This window comes from Mercenaria mercenaria, chromosome 7, assembly GCF_021730395.1.
Source record: "Mercenaria mercenaria strain notata chromosome 7, MADL_Memer_1, whole genome shotgun sequence".
Taxonomy (NCBI): Eukaryota; Metazoa; Mollusca; class Bivalvia; order Venerida; family Veneridae; genus Mercenaria; species Mercenaria mercenaria.
Genome location: NC_069367.1, coordinates 2287521 through 2305065, shown reverse-complemented (window position 1 = coordinate 2305065; position 17545 = coordinate 2287521). Strand labels below are relative to the sequence as shown.

Below are 17545 nucleotides of genomic sequence, written 5' to 3'. Positions count from 1 at the left end.
GCAACTTGAAAGGCATATAGAACAAATCTCGCCAACATCCCGTGATAACTGAATGAGATCTCGTTTACCGGAAGTGACGCTTTCTCCATGCGCCATTTTGTATGCGAAAGCAATTATTCATCGGTAAATTAATTATCACCGTATGACCACGCTTCTCTTGATGGCAATAAACCTGTACTTTGTGTCTTAAGACTATATTTCACATTAAACTAATGTTGTTTTAGAAGCTAACGTATATTTTAAATGTAGTTTTAAAGGTACAAATTGTAACTCCATGCTCGCCGATGTTTTGTTTTTACTAAGATAACGCCGATTCACGCTCTGACATGAGATCACGCCAGATTACAGCCATTTGCCATTCTGTGTACTTTATACTTCTTTGTATGGATCAACTTTCTGGAACCAAAAAGTAATATAAGAAATCAAAAACCAATGTTTTATAGGTATATCGTGAACCATAAATCCAATATTTTGTTTGACAAGGAACCAAACTCCATTGTTTTATAAGTATAAGGAATAAAGAGCCAATGTTTTATGAAATACAGTCAAACTTCATTTGCTCCAACTAGGATAATTTAAACACTACCCTTTACTTGAACTAGCTCATCGTCAGGTTTCAGCAAAATCCCGGTGTAACGTATCCTGTTTGAAGGTTTGTACTACTGACAACTCAAACTAATTCTGTCGGTCCCGACAAGTTCCAGTTAACTAAGTTCGACTGTATGAAATTTCCTGAACTTTGAATTACTTTAAAACAGGAATATTGTAAAAGAAATTTCTTTGAAGAACAGTAAGATTGTTTTGTACTTCTGTTTTTGAGAATCGTTCTGGGACTAAAATTTCATCATGTGAGCCTGCCTTTTAACAAACAATGAGCTTTGTGTATAATTCTACTTTATTATTTCAGCCTTGCTGCAGTATTTCCATTTGCACCTCACAGAAATGCTGAGTAGAATTTGTGTTTATAGTTCCGCTATCTTCTACTTGGATGCACATTCTACACATTGTTCAGCTTGCAGAAAAATTCTAAGAAGCATGCTTGTCATATTTTTTGATGCATCAGTAGCAACAATTATTTAAAATATGATTTATACCATATTTTCTCTAATTAACACCATACCCCCTGATAAATGCACCTCTCCACATATTCCCCCCAACCCCCTAACAAAAAGAAAAATAAATATAAACCTAGGTCCTATTAAGTAAATACCAGCAGTACGGCAGTATAATTCTAGGACATTAGTGAGGCCTGATTTATCTACCACAGTTTATGTGCTAAAAGTACAGACACACCTCGATACATAAAGTTGATCTACACCTATAAAATGTTAAAATTACATTATTAGAAGTTTGATATGAAGTCTGCACTAAGAAAAACTAAAATTAAAACACTCAAACACTCAATATAAAATTTCATTTTTTTGGCCTTTAAAGGTCCATTACTAAGGCAAAGAGAGTTGGCAATTTTTTTCATAGCCAGTGCATAGACTTCTGCAAGACACTAAATAATGAAGATTGGCAGGTCAAAATTTACAGAAGGTCTTTGGAACTCAAAGAAATGTATGTGTATTATGTTGAAATTTCAATGAATCGACAGAATGACCCCCCAGGTCTTTTAACTTTCTTCATACTTCATAGAAAAATAATTGTACATATACTGCGATTTATTTCGATTTCTACATACCAGCTTTCATTTTCCAATAAAATGAAATAGTTTCTGTGCTTTTGAAAAGAAATTAAAATGTTCACTTTCCTTAGTATTGGACCTTTAATAGATGCTTGCCCTTCCAGAGAATCTCTACCAAACTCGCAAAATTTTATACCTGCACCAGCATATTATTAGGGAATGTTACGGCTCTCTACATGAATATACCATATGGCAAAAGATGAAAAAAAATAATTTAATTGTTTAGATGGTGCAACTCCCCAATAATTTACAAATCTTAACTAATTCACTTGTTCTATTATCCGTTAATATCACAAATATAAAGTTTAGCAGAACTCATGCATGTTTCTCAATACTGTGAAATCATTAATATTCCTGGTGGACTAATTTTCATGGATTTTGTGGTTGAGTCAATCCACGAAATTTAATCCCAACGAACAAGTAAAATTCCCATTCATTTTATGTTCAGAAATTGAAATCCACAAATTCACATCCCCAAGAAAATGCCGTTTTGACCAAAACCACAAAATTTTATGCCTGCGAAATTAAATGATTTTACAGTATTAATCTAATAATGAATAATTATTATGCAAATATCTCTTTTCAAACAATCTATATTGTATTTCTAACCAATAAACCATCAATCTAAAATTCAATTACTGGTTGGACAATCAAATGGAACCTAAAAACTCATAAAATCATCAAAGAGAAAACACTAAAAGACTTCACTGTTTACAACAAATAATGTCTCTGATGATAGGGTAATATAAATGTCCATTTAAATATCTTTTGCCAACAACTAATTGTTTTAGGATAATAAAGTGGAAATTAATCCCTCTGGAGAATTTCTGCATTAGATATTAAATTCCATATATGTATAAATTGCTTTTAGTATATTTTCCCTGTGTATCCCTAGTTACAGTTCAGCCAAGTTGCTCTGCAAATGGAATTGCTCCATTTCATTCAAATCTGGCCATTCTTTTTCACATACAGTTGTTACATCAACTTTAATGGTGCACGAACTGTTCACTTAAATGCTCGCTCAAAATTAATATCTTAAAACTGCTGTATTCAACTTATAACTTATACAAATTTGAAACAATATAAGACTTTTTTTCCTTCAGAAAGTGTGCCTGGTATATTTTAGGACCTAAATATAGTATTACAGTCAGATCTTTAAGCAGCCAACCAAGAGACACTGACTGTGGCTGCTTACGGCAGGTGGAAATTACAAGAAACACGTCAATTTGGGAAGTGGCTGCCTAATACAGGCGACCACTTAAGACAAGTTTAACCCTGACCCTGCTAAATTTCTACAATGAACTTGTCCATCTCTCAAAATTTGGACAGTTCCATTAACTGTTTAATGGGGTGCTTAGCAAAAAGATACTGACTGAATGGTGAACAGTGCAGATCATGATCAGACTGCAAGGAGGTATCTACAATGGTCGCAAAGGCAGAATAAATCGTGTCCAGCATGATATTTGGGTTAACTGTATTTCAAATGCAAAAAGCAAGTTTTTACCTGTATTAGCTATAAACAGTTCCAAACTTAAATATGATTTAGAGCAAACAGCAAAATAATATTCTCAACATACCGTAGATGTTTTTAAATTTTCATCCCCAAAAAAGTTTTGGTGTCCAAATAACAATTTCTCCAATGGTGCTCATAATCCCTGTTCATAAGAGGTTCCCCTGAAGCCATTCAAATTTCATGTAATTATGTCTATTTTTTTCCTAATATCATACATAATCATAAGCCATACCCAGGAATTTTGCTTTATATGAATCTTTAGTAAGTAAAAATAAATTAGAAATTTAGAAATATTAAAAAAATTAAAGACCACCTGACCATTTCGCTGAGACTAAATTATACCCAGAATGCATTGTGTGCAAGGCAAATATTCATCAATGCTTAAAGGCTCATAATGCCTTTGTTTAAAATGTGGCAGCCACATTTTTTGATATGAACATAAACAATATTAACTTCTTGTTAATCCTATTTTCCATAACTGTTTTCTCTAATATTTTTCAAAGTTCTGAATATTGATTAACACAGTAGAAAATGTAATTGATTCTATTGTTTTTATTACCTTCCTTTATGGCTCTAAAAGTGTAAGTTCATGTTCATTTATGAAAGTAGTGCTTTTCTAACCATGTAATTATGCGTAACATGTATTTGTACAGCAGTTTTATCTGTTTTTATATCAAATTTAAAGCCTTCAGGAACTTCAATGTCTCAAATTTAAACTAAGGCTTCAAATTGTGATTTTTATTTTGCTCTGGCATTGTCAAATTTGCACGGACTGCAATTAAACTTTGCAAAAATCTTCATTTTGTTGCTAATAATGGCTCAATAAAATTTCAGCAAAATGAGTAAGCTATAGACAAAGTTATAGTAAAAGGAATATTTTCTATTATTCAGTCCAACTGTCATACGATAATAGGCCCTGGAACATGGAGAAATAAAACCTATTTGAGCCCTGGAACATGGAGAAATAAAACCTATTTCTGAATGCTCTATCAAATAACCAAATATTGTCATCTTTGATTTCTAAGAGAAGAACAGTTCTGCAGAACATGGCTAATAACCTCGTCCTTGCTGTCAATTCTGACAAAATGACATGCTTTTATTGCCATTGTCCTAAACCAGAAACCTTATATATCTCCAGGGGGAACAAGCCACTATGAGGTTTCTTACATATAATAAACAGGACAATGGTGGCACTAATTAACTGTCAAAATTCAAATCAGATCTGGCAAAAATATGTCAAAGCTGACTGAATGATCAATTAGTTATGTACAACTGGAAACGAATGATGCTCTGAGAAATGAATATTTCGGTGAAACTTTCTTGAAAAAACAACAAGAAAAAACAATCATGTATTGTATATGGAAACAATGTGTCAAACTAAAATGTGGTATGCCCTGTGCATTAATCTGCTCATTTTCTGGGAGATCTATATTATTTTTTTTCATTTAAACATAAACAATGCTCATGAAATGACTCCTGAAGAAAAAAAAACCCCTTACGAATATTGCCGGATCATCAATATAAGACTTCAAGTCATTTCAAGTCATACAAAGGGAGGTAAATCAGATAACAGTTATTCAAGAGTTATGGTACCTATGAAATATATAACTGATAAGCTGGAAGCTTGCTGATGCCAACAAGCCCTAGAAAATACATATTACATGTACACACCAATTAATAATCAATTAATTTCACTGATGAAAAACGTTGCGGAATATTTCTACAGGATGTAAACTTTGTGTGAGTGAAGAAAACAAATTTGATGCCAGTAAACAACACATATACAAACAACTGCAAACAACATAGCTGACATCATGTTAACAAGCAATTAGGCCAGAGAAATATTGTAAAAGTCATGTAAAACTGAGTTTCTGTAACAGCAGACAACAACTTCTGACATTTAGTAGACAGGTACTACCTGTTTTAGAACTTCTTATCTTCCTACAAAAATATGTTCTTCCTTGTCTCCATTTTCAGTAGGTCTGGCTAATGTTCAGTTATATTTTTACTGTTTTTGTTACAAACTTTTGTTTGTTTATTTCAATTTGGCTGAATTGCCAAATTTCACTTGCCTATTTTAAACACAGCTTTAGTACTGGTTTCAAGGGGTTAGTGAGATTTGGTGCAATCAAAGCTAACATTCCAGACTGTAAAACAACAGGTGCCCCTTTAAACATTGTCACCATTCGAGAAACCAGCAGAATTGGGTAATTCAAAACAAAAATAATTTACCCCTCTTTAATTTTAAGCTAAAAATGGTTATGTGAAAGTGATGAGAAGCCAGAAACTTCATTAACCTAAAATTTATCAAATCTTCACGGAGAACATACGCTTCGCCCAGGACTCACGAATCCGAGATCCGTAGATCTGCGCTCTCCCTATTGAGCTAAGCCGGCGGGCTGACTAGATGAAATACTAGATAGTAAATTCTGAACTCCAAGAACACAAAAACAGTAAATTCTGTTCTGCCTAATGTAAAATATATGGTCCATTTAATCATTTTACAGCTCCTTTCATATAACAGGTTTCTGCCAAAATATTTAACACAATAAATATTTCAACACATTCAAAATATGCACTTGATATTCACCAAAAAACATAGGAAATATTTTGGAAAATCTGATTAACAAATCCACCTGATAACTGATAATACCCAAAACGTAGAACCATTGCGATGCGAGACTTTGGGCGGAAAAGAAAACATCAACAAATTTCAGCTGTTGTTTTCTATTTTCCTGCAGTTCTTTCCAAAATTATGACAAGAAATACCTTCCTTCTACATAAAATTTAATTAATTTCTACAAGTTCAAAGAAGTTTTTCCCCGATTTTTTTGCATCCAAGTTGATTATAACAGTTCCAAATCGCTGACTGAGCTTCGCTGATGTTTACGTTAGATAATGAGTTGACAGTATCTATTCCGTTATATGAGCCGTGCCATGGGAAAACCAACATAGTGGGTATGCGACCAGCATGGATCCAGACCAGTCTGCGCATCCGCGCAGTCTGGTCTGGATCAATGCTGTTCGCTAATAGTTTCTCCAATTCCAATAGGCTTTAAAAGTGAACAGCATGGAGCCTGACCAGACTGCGCGGATGCGCAGGCTGGTCTGGATCCATGCTGGTCGCATACCCACTATGTTGGTTTTCTCATGGCACGGCTCATATAATTTCTTTCTAATTGTTAGCACTCAGAGAAAGTCGGTAAAAAAGTGTTCACTAATGAATATAACCCATTTCACGAATATAATTAAGGAGAAATGCAACAGTTGCCTATATGTATTATATCGGGCAAAAAATTTCTACGGGCAGAATTTCTTTAAACTTTGTGAACTGACTGAGAATCTAACTCCGATGACAGATGTTGGTTTTTGTTGTTGTTGTAGTTGTATCTCTTTGTCAAATGTTGACAACTTTAGTGAATATTGTACACAACATTCAATTATTACTGTATTTTGATGCTAAAATGTAATAATGATTCAACAGTTGGAAATAAATTCATTGAGCAGCGACTGACCTAAAATCAAGTCTCGTAATTTGAGTGCATTGGGTGCTAGCCAATATGTGGCAATTTATAGCACTAAATAAAAGATCAAACAATATTTTAGACAGCATGTATGCCATAAACACATGAAATGTTATGGAATACATGAATTCCACATTATGTTTTATTCCTGACAGAGAAATTTATTTCCTTAAAAAGGACAAAAAGAATGATCTCTGCCTATGAAATAGTTCGCAATTAAGCCGAACCATTCACAAACAGCCTTGATTAGCATAATTATTCTTCAACAACTTATATTGTTTTTATGATGATTTTTATCTTTTTTCTAATAATTATTGCTCCCTTATGGAAACTGATAAGAGTAACAATCTTAATGACTGGTCCCCATGTTGGGAATATTATCTGTTATAATCTCAGAGTCTATTTAGGTACAAACCGTTCAGGATAATGTGTCAATAGGGAAATGCTATATAAACGTATTTTTATTTTATATGAGCGAACTAATTTACTAATTATAGGTTATTCTAATATGCTTTTCTCTGTTAAAACACTCTTACACTACAATGACGTCACATTTATGTGCTGTGATGTCAATGTTTTTTTATTGCGACCAAAAAAGAGCGCTACTATATTTTATTAACTGTTTTAGATTAAGGGCATATTAGAATCGAAATATTTTATAGCAAAACCACGTTTTAACACAATTTATACACTTAGGCGGAAATATGTGGTATAAATAATTAGACTTGTATTGAAAATGATGCAAATCTAATAATCTTTTTATTACACATGCATCTATGCCTAAAATCATTATATAATATAAATGATACAAATCTGTTGTTAATTTAAGCCTGGGTGAAATTGAAAATACCATCGTTATAGAACTTTTAAACGTGACGACATGCATGAAACTGACGTCACAAATGACATCACACACCAGATATGAAATTTGAACGTCAATATGGAAAAACATTGACGCTTCAGGTTCCACTGAATGAAACTCAACAGAGTTATTAAATAAGTATGTAATAATAAAAAAATATTCATATTTTATTTGACAGAAAAAAACCAGTGTAATCAAAATATTAAAAGTATTTACACACTATTTACCCTACTGACATATTATCTTGAACGATTAGTAACTGAAGTCAATGGCCTTTTTCTTGCATCACAAATAGAGCAGATTGCTTAGGTTATCTACTTCTATAAAGAAAATGACAGAGGTTAAGTGATTCTGATTGGTAATCATACCTTTGCATAATTATTCAAAATCAAAAGCTTTCCAAAAATAATCAGATTAAAGAATAAATCTCAACCTATAATTGACTGCTCCATTTCTATCTTTACAATTACGAAACTTTTAATGCTTACCAAATCACAGCACTGTAGAACGATATGAGCCGTGCCATGGGAAAACCAAAATAGTGGGTATGCGACCAGCATGGATCCATGCTGTTCACTAACAGTTTCTCCAATTCCAATAGGCTTTAAAAGCGAACAGCATGGATCCTGACCAGACTGCGCGGATGCGCAGGCTGGTCTGGATCCATGCTGGTCGCATACCCACTATGTTGGTTTTCTCATGGCACGGCTCATATATGTTTCTTAAAATACAGAAGAAGAATGCATTTCTTTCTTTCATAAAGTTGTACTGCTGGAAATGCTGTTTACCAATATTAGCTCAATTGGGAATTTCTATTTTCAAGACGTATTTTAACAGGCAAAAATTTTGTATCAGCAGTGTCTGAATCGATGGTGTTCGTAATAAATTTCATGCTGTCAAATTACGAAGCCAACTGTTCCTTTTTCACACTGCTTATTGAGATAAATTGCTAATTTAGAGACTGTCATCCTCAAAGTATAATATAGAAGTGCCCTACAAGTATTCCTTTAGACTAGCCACTAGACTGATAATAACTATATTTCTATATTTTTCCTTTTTTTGACAAATTCAATTTCAAAGAGACAAAAGCCAGTCTATTTTAGAGATTTTCACACGATATTGGACATAGGATATAGACTGGCTCAGTTCACTACATTCAACCATAAAAATGTAAAAAGATATATCATAGTCTAGGAGCTAGTCTAGTATTCCTTCTGTAGTTGTTTTGAAAACTGTATACATGTAACAGGTCAGATTCTATAAATAGTAAAAGCGTTGATCATTTGAGATCACAATTCAATGCATGAGTTTTCCAGGGTTTTGAGCAATCAAAATATAGGCCAATACGTAGAAAATGGCTTGGATCACATATATATTGCTTGAGTGGGCCTTTCTTGGGTTTACATGCTCAAAATATAGGCCAATATAAGAAAAATAGCTGGGAACACATTATATTGCTTTAATGGGCCTTTCTAGGGTTTCAATTATGATCTAAATAGGTGTATAGTATAAAACAAGGAAAAAAGATGCACCACACATATATTGTTTAAATGAACCTTTCTAGGCCGGGTTTCAATGATCTACGTACACTCACCCGGCCAATACAAGGAAATGAATGGGTTTAAATCTATTGCTTGTTTGAGCCCAGTGGTGCTCAAGCAAATTATGCCGGATCAAGTGGTGTTTTGTGTACTTCAAAAATTAAAATGCTTTAAGATCTAATATTTAGTATAATATGAACTCTCTGCTTAAAGTACTTTTAACAGGTTGCTGTTTGTCATATCGTTTTTTCCAAAAGACTTCATTTGCCTAGACTAATGTGCCGATAATGCCTAAAACATTTACACCAAGATGGTCGCCCTGTCAGCTGAAATTTGATTACATCTAACTTATTTTACTTAGCGATTTTCTGGTGTCTCAAAGTGCCTCTTCTAACAACATACGAAAGTCGTAAATTGTAAAGAAAATGTGATAATTCGGAACTTTTCTGGTACTACAATACCGTCATTTGATATATCACTATCGGAGTTTTGGAACAGGAAGAGAATAAAGGACACAGACTTATAAACTTTTTGTTAGCGGAAACTGCTTTCTTGGTCTAAGTTTGCGATTTTACCTTTCTGCTAGGTCCATGATAGATTTATTTTTTTATAAAATGACACTAGTTGCACCCTATCATAAAAAGCAAAAGGTATACTAGCCTATTTGTGAAGATTTTATTTGAAAATTTGGGTATCTGGTATTCAAACTTTATTACGGCACTTCCCACGAGGCTGTTGAGCTCATTCCCAGCCATTTTGTTAAGTGACTGAAATAGCTGACTGGCATAAAGCAACCATTTCCTTGGTCAAATGCCTGCATAGATGTTTTGACAAGGTATTCCAAGAGATGAGTTCCGTAACAGTGTCAGTAAGTAAAATCGTAGCGAAGGCTAAAAATTCATAGTATGTTTATTAATTGATGATTCCCTGCTAACTACACTTGTGTTAACCCTTACCATGCTGAATTTCTATAATGAACTTGTCCATCTTTCCTTTTGGACAGTACCATTAACTGTCAAAAGGGGTATTTATCAAAATGATACTGACTGAATAGCGAACAGTGTAGATCATGATTACACTGTATGAATGTGCAGGCTGATCATGATCTACACTGGTCGCAAAGGCAGAACCAATCGTGTCCAGCATGATAAAAGTTCACAGACGTGGACAAACTGTGTAATGATGTCTTACCTTGTTGCCTGTATTTCCATTTCATCCACTTCCTGATTATCCAGGTGAGCAAGATGCATGACAACATGGAAACAAGCACCAGAGTGACAAAGATAAACCTTTGGTCTTGGTCTCCTGGATGCTGTAAAGAACAAAATATTTAGACATGAGAACATTTTCATTCTGCTTCTTTTATGGACTGTCTCAGGCATTTCCGCATGATTCGCAATGAGAGTTACGCAAGAATTTATTTCTGAACTGCAAAAATGAGTTGAATGAACTTTTTAACAAAAATAAGAAACTGGATATGTGATCCTTATATAGCTAAATATCTTGACATGAGATAGTTTTAGGACTGGGTCCAAGGGAGAGTGCAGCCAGTTGCTCCACACTCCTTCCTCGCCCAACAAACCTTTTGATAAATCTGGACAATACATTCAGGCATTTTAGTCATTTCTTCTTTGCCAGTGCAAGGAACTTTGCAACACCATCCCATAACCGAAATCCTGAATCAGCTACTGAGTTTTATATAGAAACAAAAATGTGACATTTTGATTCAACTGTCATAATATTTTATAACTTGTGTTTCCAGAAAATCAATTTGTGGCCTAGAATCACGGAGACAAAGCAAAATACTGATCTACTGAATTAAAGAAAATACCACCTTTCCTTCATAACCGCTTTCAAAGAGTACATTTACACACAGTTAATGGAGTTTTAATAACTTGCTTTCTGATGGAACACTTTTTACTCTATGAAGGGCTGTATTCATTTTTTTATGACAACACTATAAATCATAATCAATATAAGTCCATTTTCTGATTTAATTATTCCCTCTTGCATTATAATTCAGCATTTTCCACAGCAAAGATTCTATCTTAGATATCTCTTCAAATAATGTTTACTGCCAGTTTTCAAATCCCATCTGGTACAACTGTTCTTTGAGGGAAGTAAGGACACAAAAAATACATGTGTATATGAAAGCTGAATTTTACAGATAAAGAGGCAGGAGTGCTCAACTATTCAATACCCTTTCACTATTAATTTAGTGAAGAAAGTTAACTGAAAGAAAAGTGAAATAAAAGCAAAGGATAATTGTTTTGTATACATGCATAATAGTTATGGAATCTGTACAATGCATGTCAGTACATCACTGTAGACAGTGATATAGTATGGAAAGTTTCAATCTATTCCCATCACTGGGTACTGAGACACCAACTTACATACAAATACTTACCCAAAAATTGTTGAAAAAGCGGCATAATTTTGTAAAAAATCAAAATTCAGTTGTGAAATTCGTGTACTGCAAGTCAGTTTATCACAGTAAATTAAAGACAACTGTGACCAGCTTACATAGTAAACTTAATCAAATCAGGATGCGGACACCAATGCCAACCAATGGGCGAGTGTAATTACTGTACCTATTCCTCGAATAGTCAAGCTAAAAATGGCCAAAATATAATTGCCATGTAAGAAAGTTCTTAGCCACTTTCATGAAATTGTAGTTTTAAAACTATGAAATGACAAATGCAGTGCAATAAAACTTGGTCCAACCAACTGAATTTTTTAATTCAATCCCTTCAAATAATTAAGTCTCAAAAATCTTATGTTCCAACAGTAATCTTGTTAGTATAAGAAAATACAGGATGGGAGACCATTTTTCTCAGTAAAATCAAGACACTATCCGAAGTTGTACCTACCAGTAACCAATATTTATTCCCGTAATGAAATCTTTAAGATCTGAAGTTGATCTGTCTTGCTTGAATGATTATTTTCTGAAATTATTTTGTTTCAAATTCTGAAAATACTTTGTTTTGAATAATGAAACTATCCAACATTTTACCTAATATATATCGTTTATTCTCCTGATGAAGTCTCTGGAATCGCAAGTTTGGGCTGTTTTACTGTTAATTCTGTGACATACTCGTAAAAGAACATTAAATTTTGTTGCATGATTATTTTTGGACAAACTTTGGTTTTAAGTAACAAAACTTTTATCATTCTGTAATAAAAAAAACTATTAAAATTATATTTAAATGTTTTAGTTTAAGTTTTAAGCTTTTAACTTAATTTAGCTCCCTGTGCAGTAATAAAAAACAAAACTCTCTCTTTTATGGAAATTAGCGTTTATAGCCTCTCTTATTTTCCCATCAGCTCAAAATTGATTCACTCACAAAAAATATTGCCTTGTAATTTTCTACAATGAAATAGAGAGCATAAATAGCCTGACCTTAGTTCCAAACCGAACCTCGAGGCGTCTTTGATTACAATAAATCCCTAAAGATCTTTAACAACTCCGCAAAAACCAAAAAAAAAAAACGAATAATTGCAATGAATTTACTGATAATGTCTCAAATTAGAATTTTAATTCTAAGACAAATTCTAAAGTCTTTATTTCTGACTACTATTTAACAAAAAAGAAAATGATCTTTAACTGGGAATTTTCTTGCTTAGAAACAGAAAAAGCACAGTTTAAAATAGCTATATCAATTCTTTACAACACTGGCATTAAAGTTTATTTCTCGTTAGAGAAATTTATTATCACCAAGTATGTTATTATCTTTTTTATTAAAAAGCTCTTTTTTATTATCATTTTAACCTATACCATATTTTTTTATATAAATATCCAGATTTTTTGTGGTTGTATTTTTACCCAGCAATTTAAGTGGAGAATCCTCATCATTTTTTTCAAGTGCACTAGACCCCACTAACCCCACAAATCATTAGTGAGAATGTTCTGTTGTTTTTCCTTGGAGTAAGATCTGTGGAAGTGATAGTGCCATCATGTGGTCTAATCATTAAGTACATTTTCCTCTAAAGCATCTAAATAATTGATATGTTAGATGAATAAAATACTTGCCAGGTGGTAAACAAGTCTTTTTATTCCAACAGGAAAGAGAACTCTTACCTGCCTTAAACAGATCTATTAATAGTGCTTGTCTCCCTTTTGCACCACAAACTGGATCCAGATTTTGGCTATAAATTATCTTTCTTTAAGAATACAGTTTGTTATCATTATGAACAATAGAATATGACTTTTGGTGTATGAACTATCTTATAAATACCAAATCAAGTTGTTGCCTGCAGGCCCATGCCTTCACTTTTAATAAACCAGTAATAAGTAATACAAAAAAAATGTACATTTTCTGTAATAGTTTTCTCCAATAGTGAGAGACATTAAAAGTAATTTATAGCCTTCATCCGACCGAGTCATTTAAAAATAACAAAGAAAAATGATAAAACCTTACCACAGTGAATGTGACGTAAGATTGGGAGTCTGTGTGCAGTACAGTGTGTGCAAGTCTAGCACAAGGGAGGCTATCTGTACAGTCACTTGTAAATAACTCTGCCTTAATTGTCTCCCTTGCATCATCAGATTCAAGCTGTAGTTGGACCTGAAACGAAAAAGGAAAAAATAGTAAAGTTGGATTGTTGTTAAGTTTGGTGTTATAAAACAAAACCGTCTTTTACAGGCAGAATATTATGTTATTAGCCATACAACTTACTTCCATATCAAATATACAATAAGAGTGTTACAATATATCGAAATTCACTGTATCAAGAGACATTAGTCTGGTGATATGCATATGGTATAATAGGCCTGTTTCTTGATACAGAAATGATACATTAAAAATAGAAACATTGAATGAAAACATTCATACAATCAGCGTTAAAGATACTAACTAAACAAATTTATCATTAATAAAATATTCTTTAACTTTAAAAGCAAACCTTCAAGTAAATTCCAAGTGTAAAGTGTAGGAACACTGATTTCTTTTTCATTTTGTCAAATGAATGCTGACTTATGGAACTCAATTTGTATTGCGATATGTACCATATCATTTCTTCTGCATCTCAATATAGCTATATTGCATCTTGAGACTAGCTTATCGTTACACTCATAATATACAGCAAAACGGCAAACACTTAAGGTCGCAGGGTAATAAGCAAAATGGTTCAGCTATACAGGATTTTGAGCCATCTAAACATGCAAAATATAAGGGAAGTGGAAGTGAATGACACAAATTGCTCGAGTAAGTCTGGGTGCTCGAGTAATCACTGCCCAAGCGAGCGGTGTTTTACTGTATTTCATCTGTGGGTAACACATAGCAGAAACAAAATCACATTGGCTTCTTCAAGACTGAACATATCATAAACTTAGAACAAGATATCACTAACTTTTTATCATGCAAAATTATTGTTTCTTAATTAACTTTTCCTATGACAGATTGCTTCTTAATTGGCTTTCCATATCATATGCAACGCTCGTCAATCTGGTGTTGTTTTGTGCCTAATTGGCGCTGGAACATTTTATTGTGGACAGCAAAATAATATAAAAGCAATATATGACATTCAAGTTTCAGGAAACGATGTAATTAATATTCTAGGAAATATTGTCTGGTTTATGACAAAGAAAAAAATTAACAAAGATTCATCACAGTGATACTGACATAAAAGTTTTTATCAGCTGTGTTTTATATTTTGTCAATTTAGAAAAAGGTTTCCAGTCTTTTAATAAATCACTGATATTATCTCCCTGCTTGCAGAGAGATAGCTAATATAACAGTTGGAGTGGGGGGAAATTTCTTCATCCTCAAATTATTAGCTCATGCTAGCAAGAAAAAGAGAAATATTTATGACAATCTTTACTGGACCGCTTTATCTAACTTGGGGAAATAAGACACAAACTGGGGGAGATATGGCACCAGGCTGTCTTATTGAACTGGGTGAATTATGACAACAGGCTGCTTTACCTAACTGGGAGAAATATGGCACTCAGTAGTCTTATCTAACAGAGAAGTATGACACAAGGCTTCCTTATCTAACTAGGGGAGTATGACATTAGGTAGACTGGCATCAGTCGTTAGAGTCATTAAATGTAAATCACTTGGCCATAAAATCAATCCTCTTTGATAGCACTTTCTAAAAAAAAATTACAATATCTCTTACCTCTGACTCTACCGACTGTTGAGAAGAGAAAATGTTTTTCTTGGAAAATATTAGTGTCAGTATGAAGAAAGAATAAACTTTATTACAGATGACTTGATCTCAACAGACTTTGTAAGTCTAGACATTAGGTTGCCTTATCTAACTGGGAGAAGTATTAGACACCAGGCAAACTTAATCTAATTGGAGAAGTATATGACACAAAGCTGCCTTTTCAAACTAGTGGAATTATGACACTAGGCTTCCTTATTTAACTAGAGATGTATGGCACAAGGCTGCCTTATCTATTTTGGGGAATTATGACACTAGATGGGAGAAGTATGACACCAGGCAAACTTATTCTAATTGGAGAAGTATGGCACAATACTGCCTTATCTAACTAGGGGAATAATGACACTAGGCTGCATTATCTAACTGGAGAAGTATGACACAAGGCTGCATTATCTAATTAGGGATATATGACACCAGGCTGCCTTATTTAAGTGAGGGAAGTATGACAGCAGGCACGGCCATTAAGCTAACATACTTTTAGTATTAACATTACCCTAAAAAAGAACTATTTATTCAATTACGTAAAAATTTTCAGATATATAATGGTGGTCATTTTTATAACCTAATCTGTGATCAGACATTTTTCACTTGTTCTGAACAAGTTACTGAGACTGCTTTTTTTGAGAATCAGTCTGTGGGGAGCTTGTCTGTACATTTTGCATGTTTGTCTTTATTTGTGGAGAACCAGTCTGTTTGGAGTTTGTCTTCATTTGTGGAGAACCAGCCTGCAGTAAGTATATCTTCATTTTTGGAGTTTGTTTGGTGTCTGTCTGTACATACTGAGAACCATTCTGCTGCATATAAAGAAGCAGTCTGTGGGGGAGTTTGTCTTCATTTGTGGAGAACAAGTATGTGAGGAGTTTGTCTTTACTTGTGAAAAACTGACCTCTTTACTTTTGGAGAACAAGTTCACTAGGACTTTGTCTTTACTTGTGGAGAGCCAGTTTACACTGGCAAGTAATGACTGCCATCATCCAACTAAACTAGTGTTGAAAAATACTGTACATTTAAAAAAAGACAAAGAAAAAAACATAAAAGCATTTATAAAATGAGACAATTTTATTTTGAGAAAATCATTTAAACTTTAAGTCTTAAGGCAAAAGAAACAAGCCTTTTTCTCATAATTTAAACAAATACAACTAGCAACTGTCAAAGTTTGTATTTTCCCCTCATGTTTTCCTCACATTTCTGTGTCTCTTGGTTCTATTTAATTATTTTTTTCTGATATAAACAACTGCTTTTTAAGACAGGTGAAGGGATTTTCTCAAGAAAATGATCCATTCTGAATTTGTATCAATTTACTCCAGAAAATAAATCACAAAAACAGACAGAATGTTTTCTTAAATAAAAACTTTCTCTGACTTAATGCGAAGTTTCTGGAACATATGGGATATTGGAATAATCATGGTTCCTTAGTCTAATCGAATAATCATGTTTCCCTAGTCAGTAGAATAATCATGATTCCTTAGTCAGTGAAATAATCATGTTTCCGTAGTCAGTGGAATACTGATGTTTCCTAGCTAAGCCAGTGGAATAATATCATACCCTTAAAAGTCAGTAGAATAATCACGATTCCTTAGTCAGTGGAATAATCATGTTTCCATAGTCAGTGGAATAATGATATTTCCTTAGCCAATGGACTAGTATCATTTCTTTAAAAGTCAGTAGATTTATAATCATGTTTCCTTAGTAGAATAATCATGGTTCCATAGCCAGTAGAAAAATTATGTTTCCTTAATGGAATAATTGTGTTTCCTGTTAGTTGAATAATCATATTCCCACATTCAGTTAATAAATCATGTTCCCTTTTAAATTTCTTATCATTTCAACAAGATGAGAAAGGGAGTTACAACAGAATACAAATAATTTACATAAAAATCTATTTTGCAACAAACCTAGCACTTGTATAAGAGAGAATACAGTATTTAAAAGATCCAAACTCTAAACAATGGTCATTAATCATGCAATTTGGCTATTTGAAAACCACTTTGCTGCCATAATTTTATTAATTGGAAATCAAATCAGCAGGCATCAAAGTAATGGGCTTGGTGGTAGCAAGAAAGTTTTTTCCCTGTTTTGTCTTGATTAACACTGTATTGCTTTTAGAAAAGATATAACAATCTGATGCATTCATAATGCAAAACATTAAACTAGACAATTATTCTAAAGCCCTGTTTACATTAATCAAATTTTTCTTGATTGTCTGCTTAAGATAACACTTGTTTAAACATGGTATAATTCTAGCTGATT

At 33.2% G+C, this 17545-nt stretch overlaps 2 protein-coding genes across 2 annotated transcripts in view; one reads left to right on the top strand and one right to left on the bottom strand.

Moving 5' to 3' along the window:
• LOC123555179 (uncharacterized) overlaps nucleotides 1-17545 on the top strand; it is a 202738-nt gene that overhangs the window by 13925 nt on the left and 171268 nt on the right. The gene's annotated exons all lie outside the window — the stretch shown is intronic.
• LOC123555138 (centrosomal protein of 63 kDa-like) overlaps nucleotides 1-17545 on the bottom strand; it is a 214065-nt gene that overhangs the window by 133423 nt on the left and 63097 nt on the right. Inside the window, exons 3-4 of the mRNA XM_053548912.1 lie at nucleotides 13546-13692; nucleotides 10319-10439 (exon numbers count right to left, since the gene is read on the bottom strand). Coding sequence (XP_053404887.1) covers nucleotides 10319-10439; nucleotides 13546-13692 — 268 coding nt within the window. The remainder of the gene's footprint in view (nucleotides 1-10318; nucleotides 10440-13545; nucleotides 13693-17545) is intronic.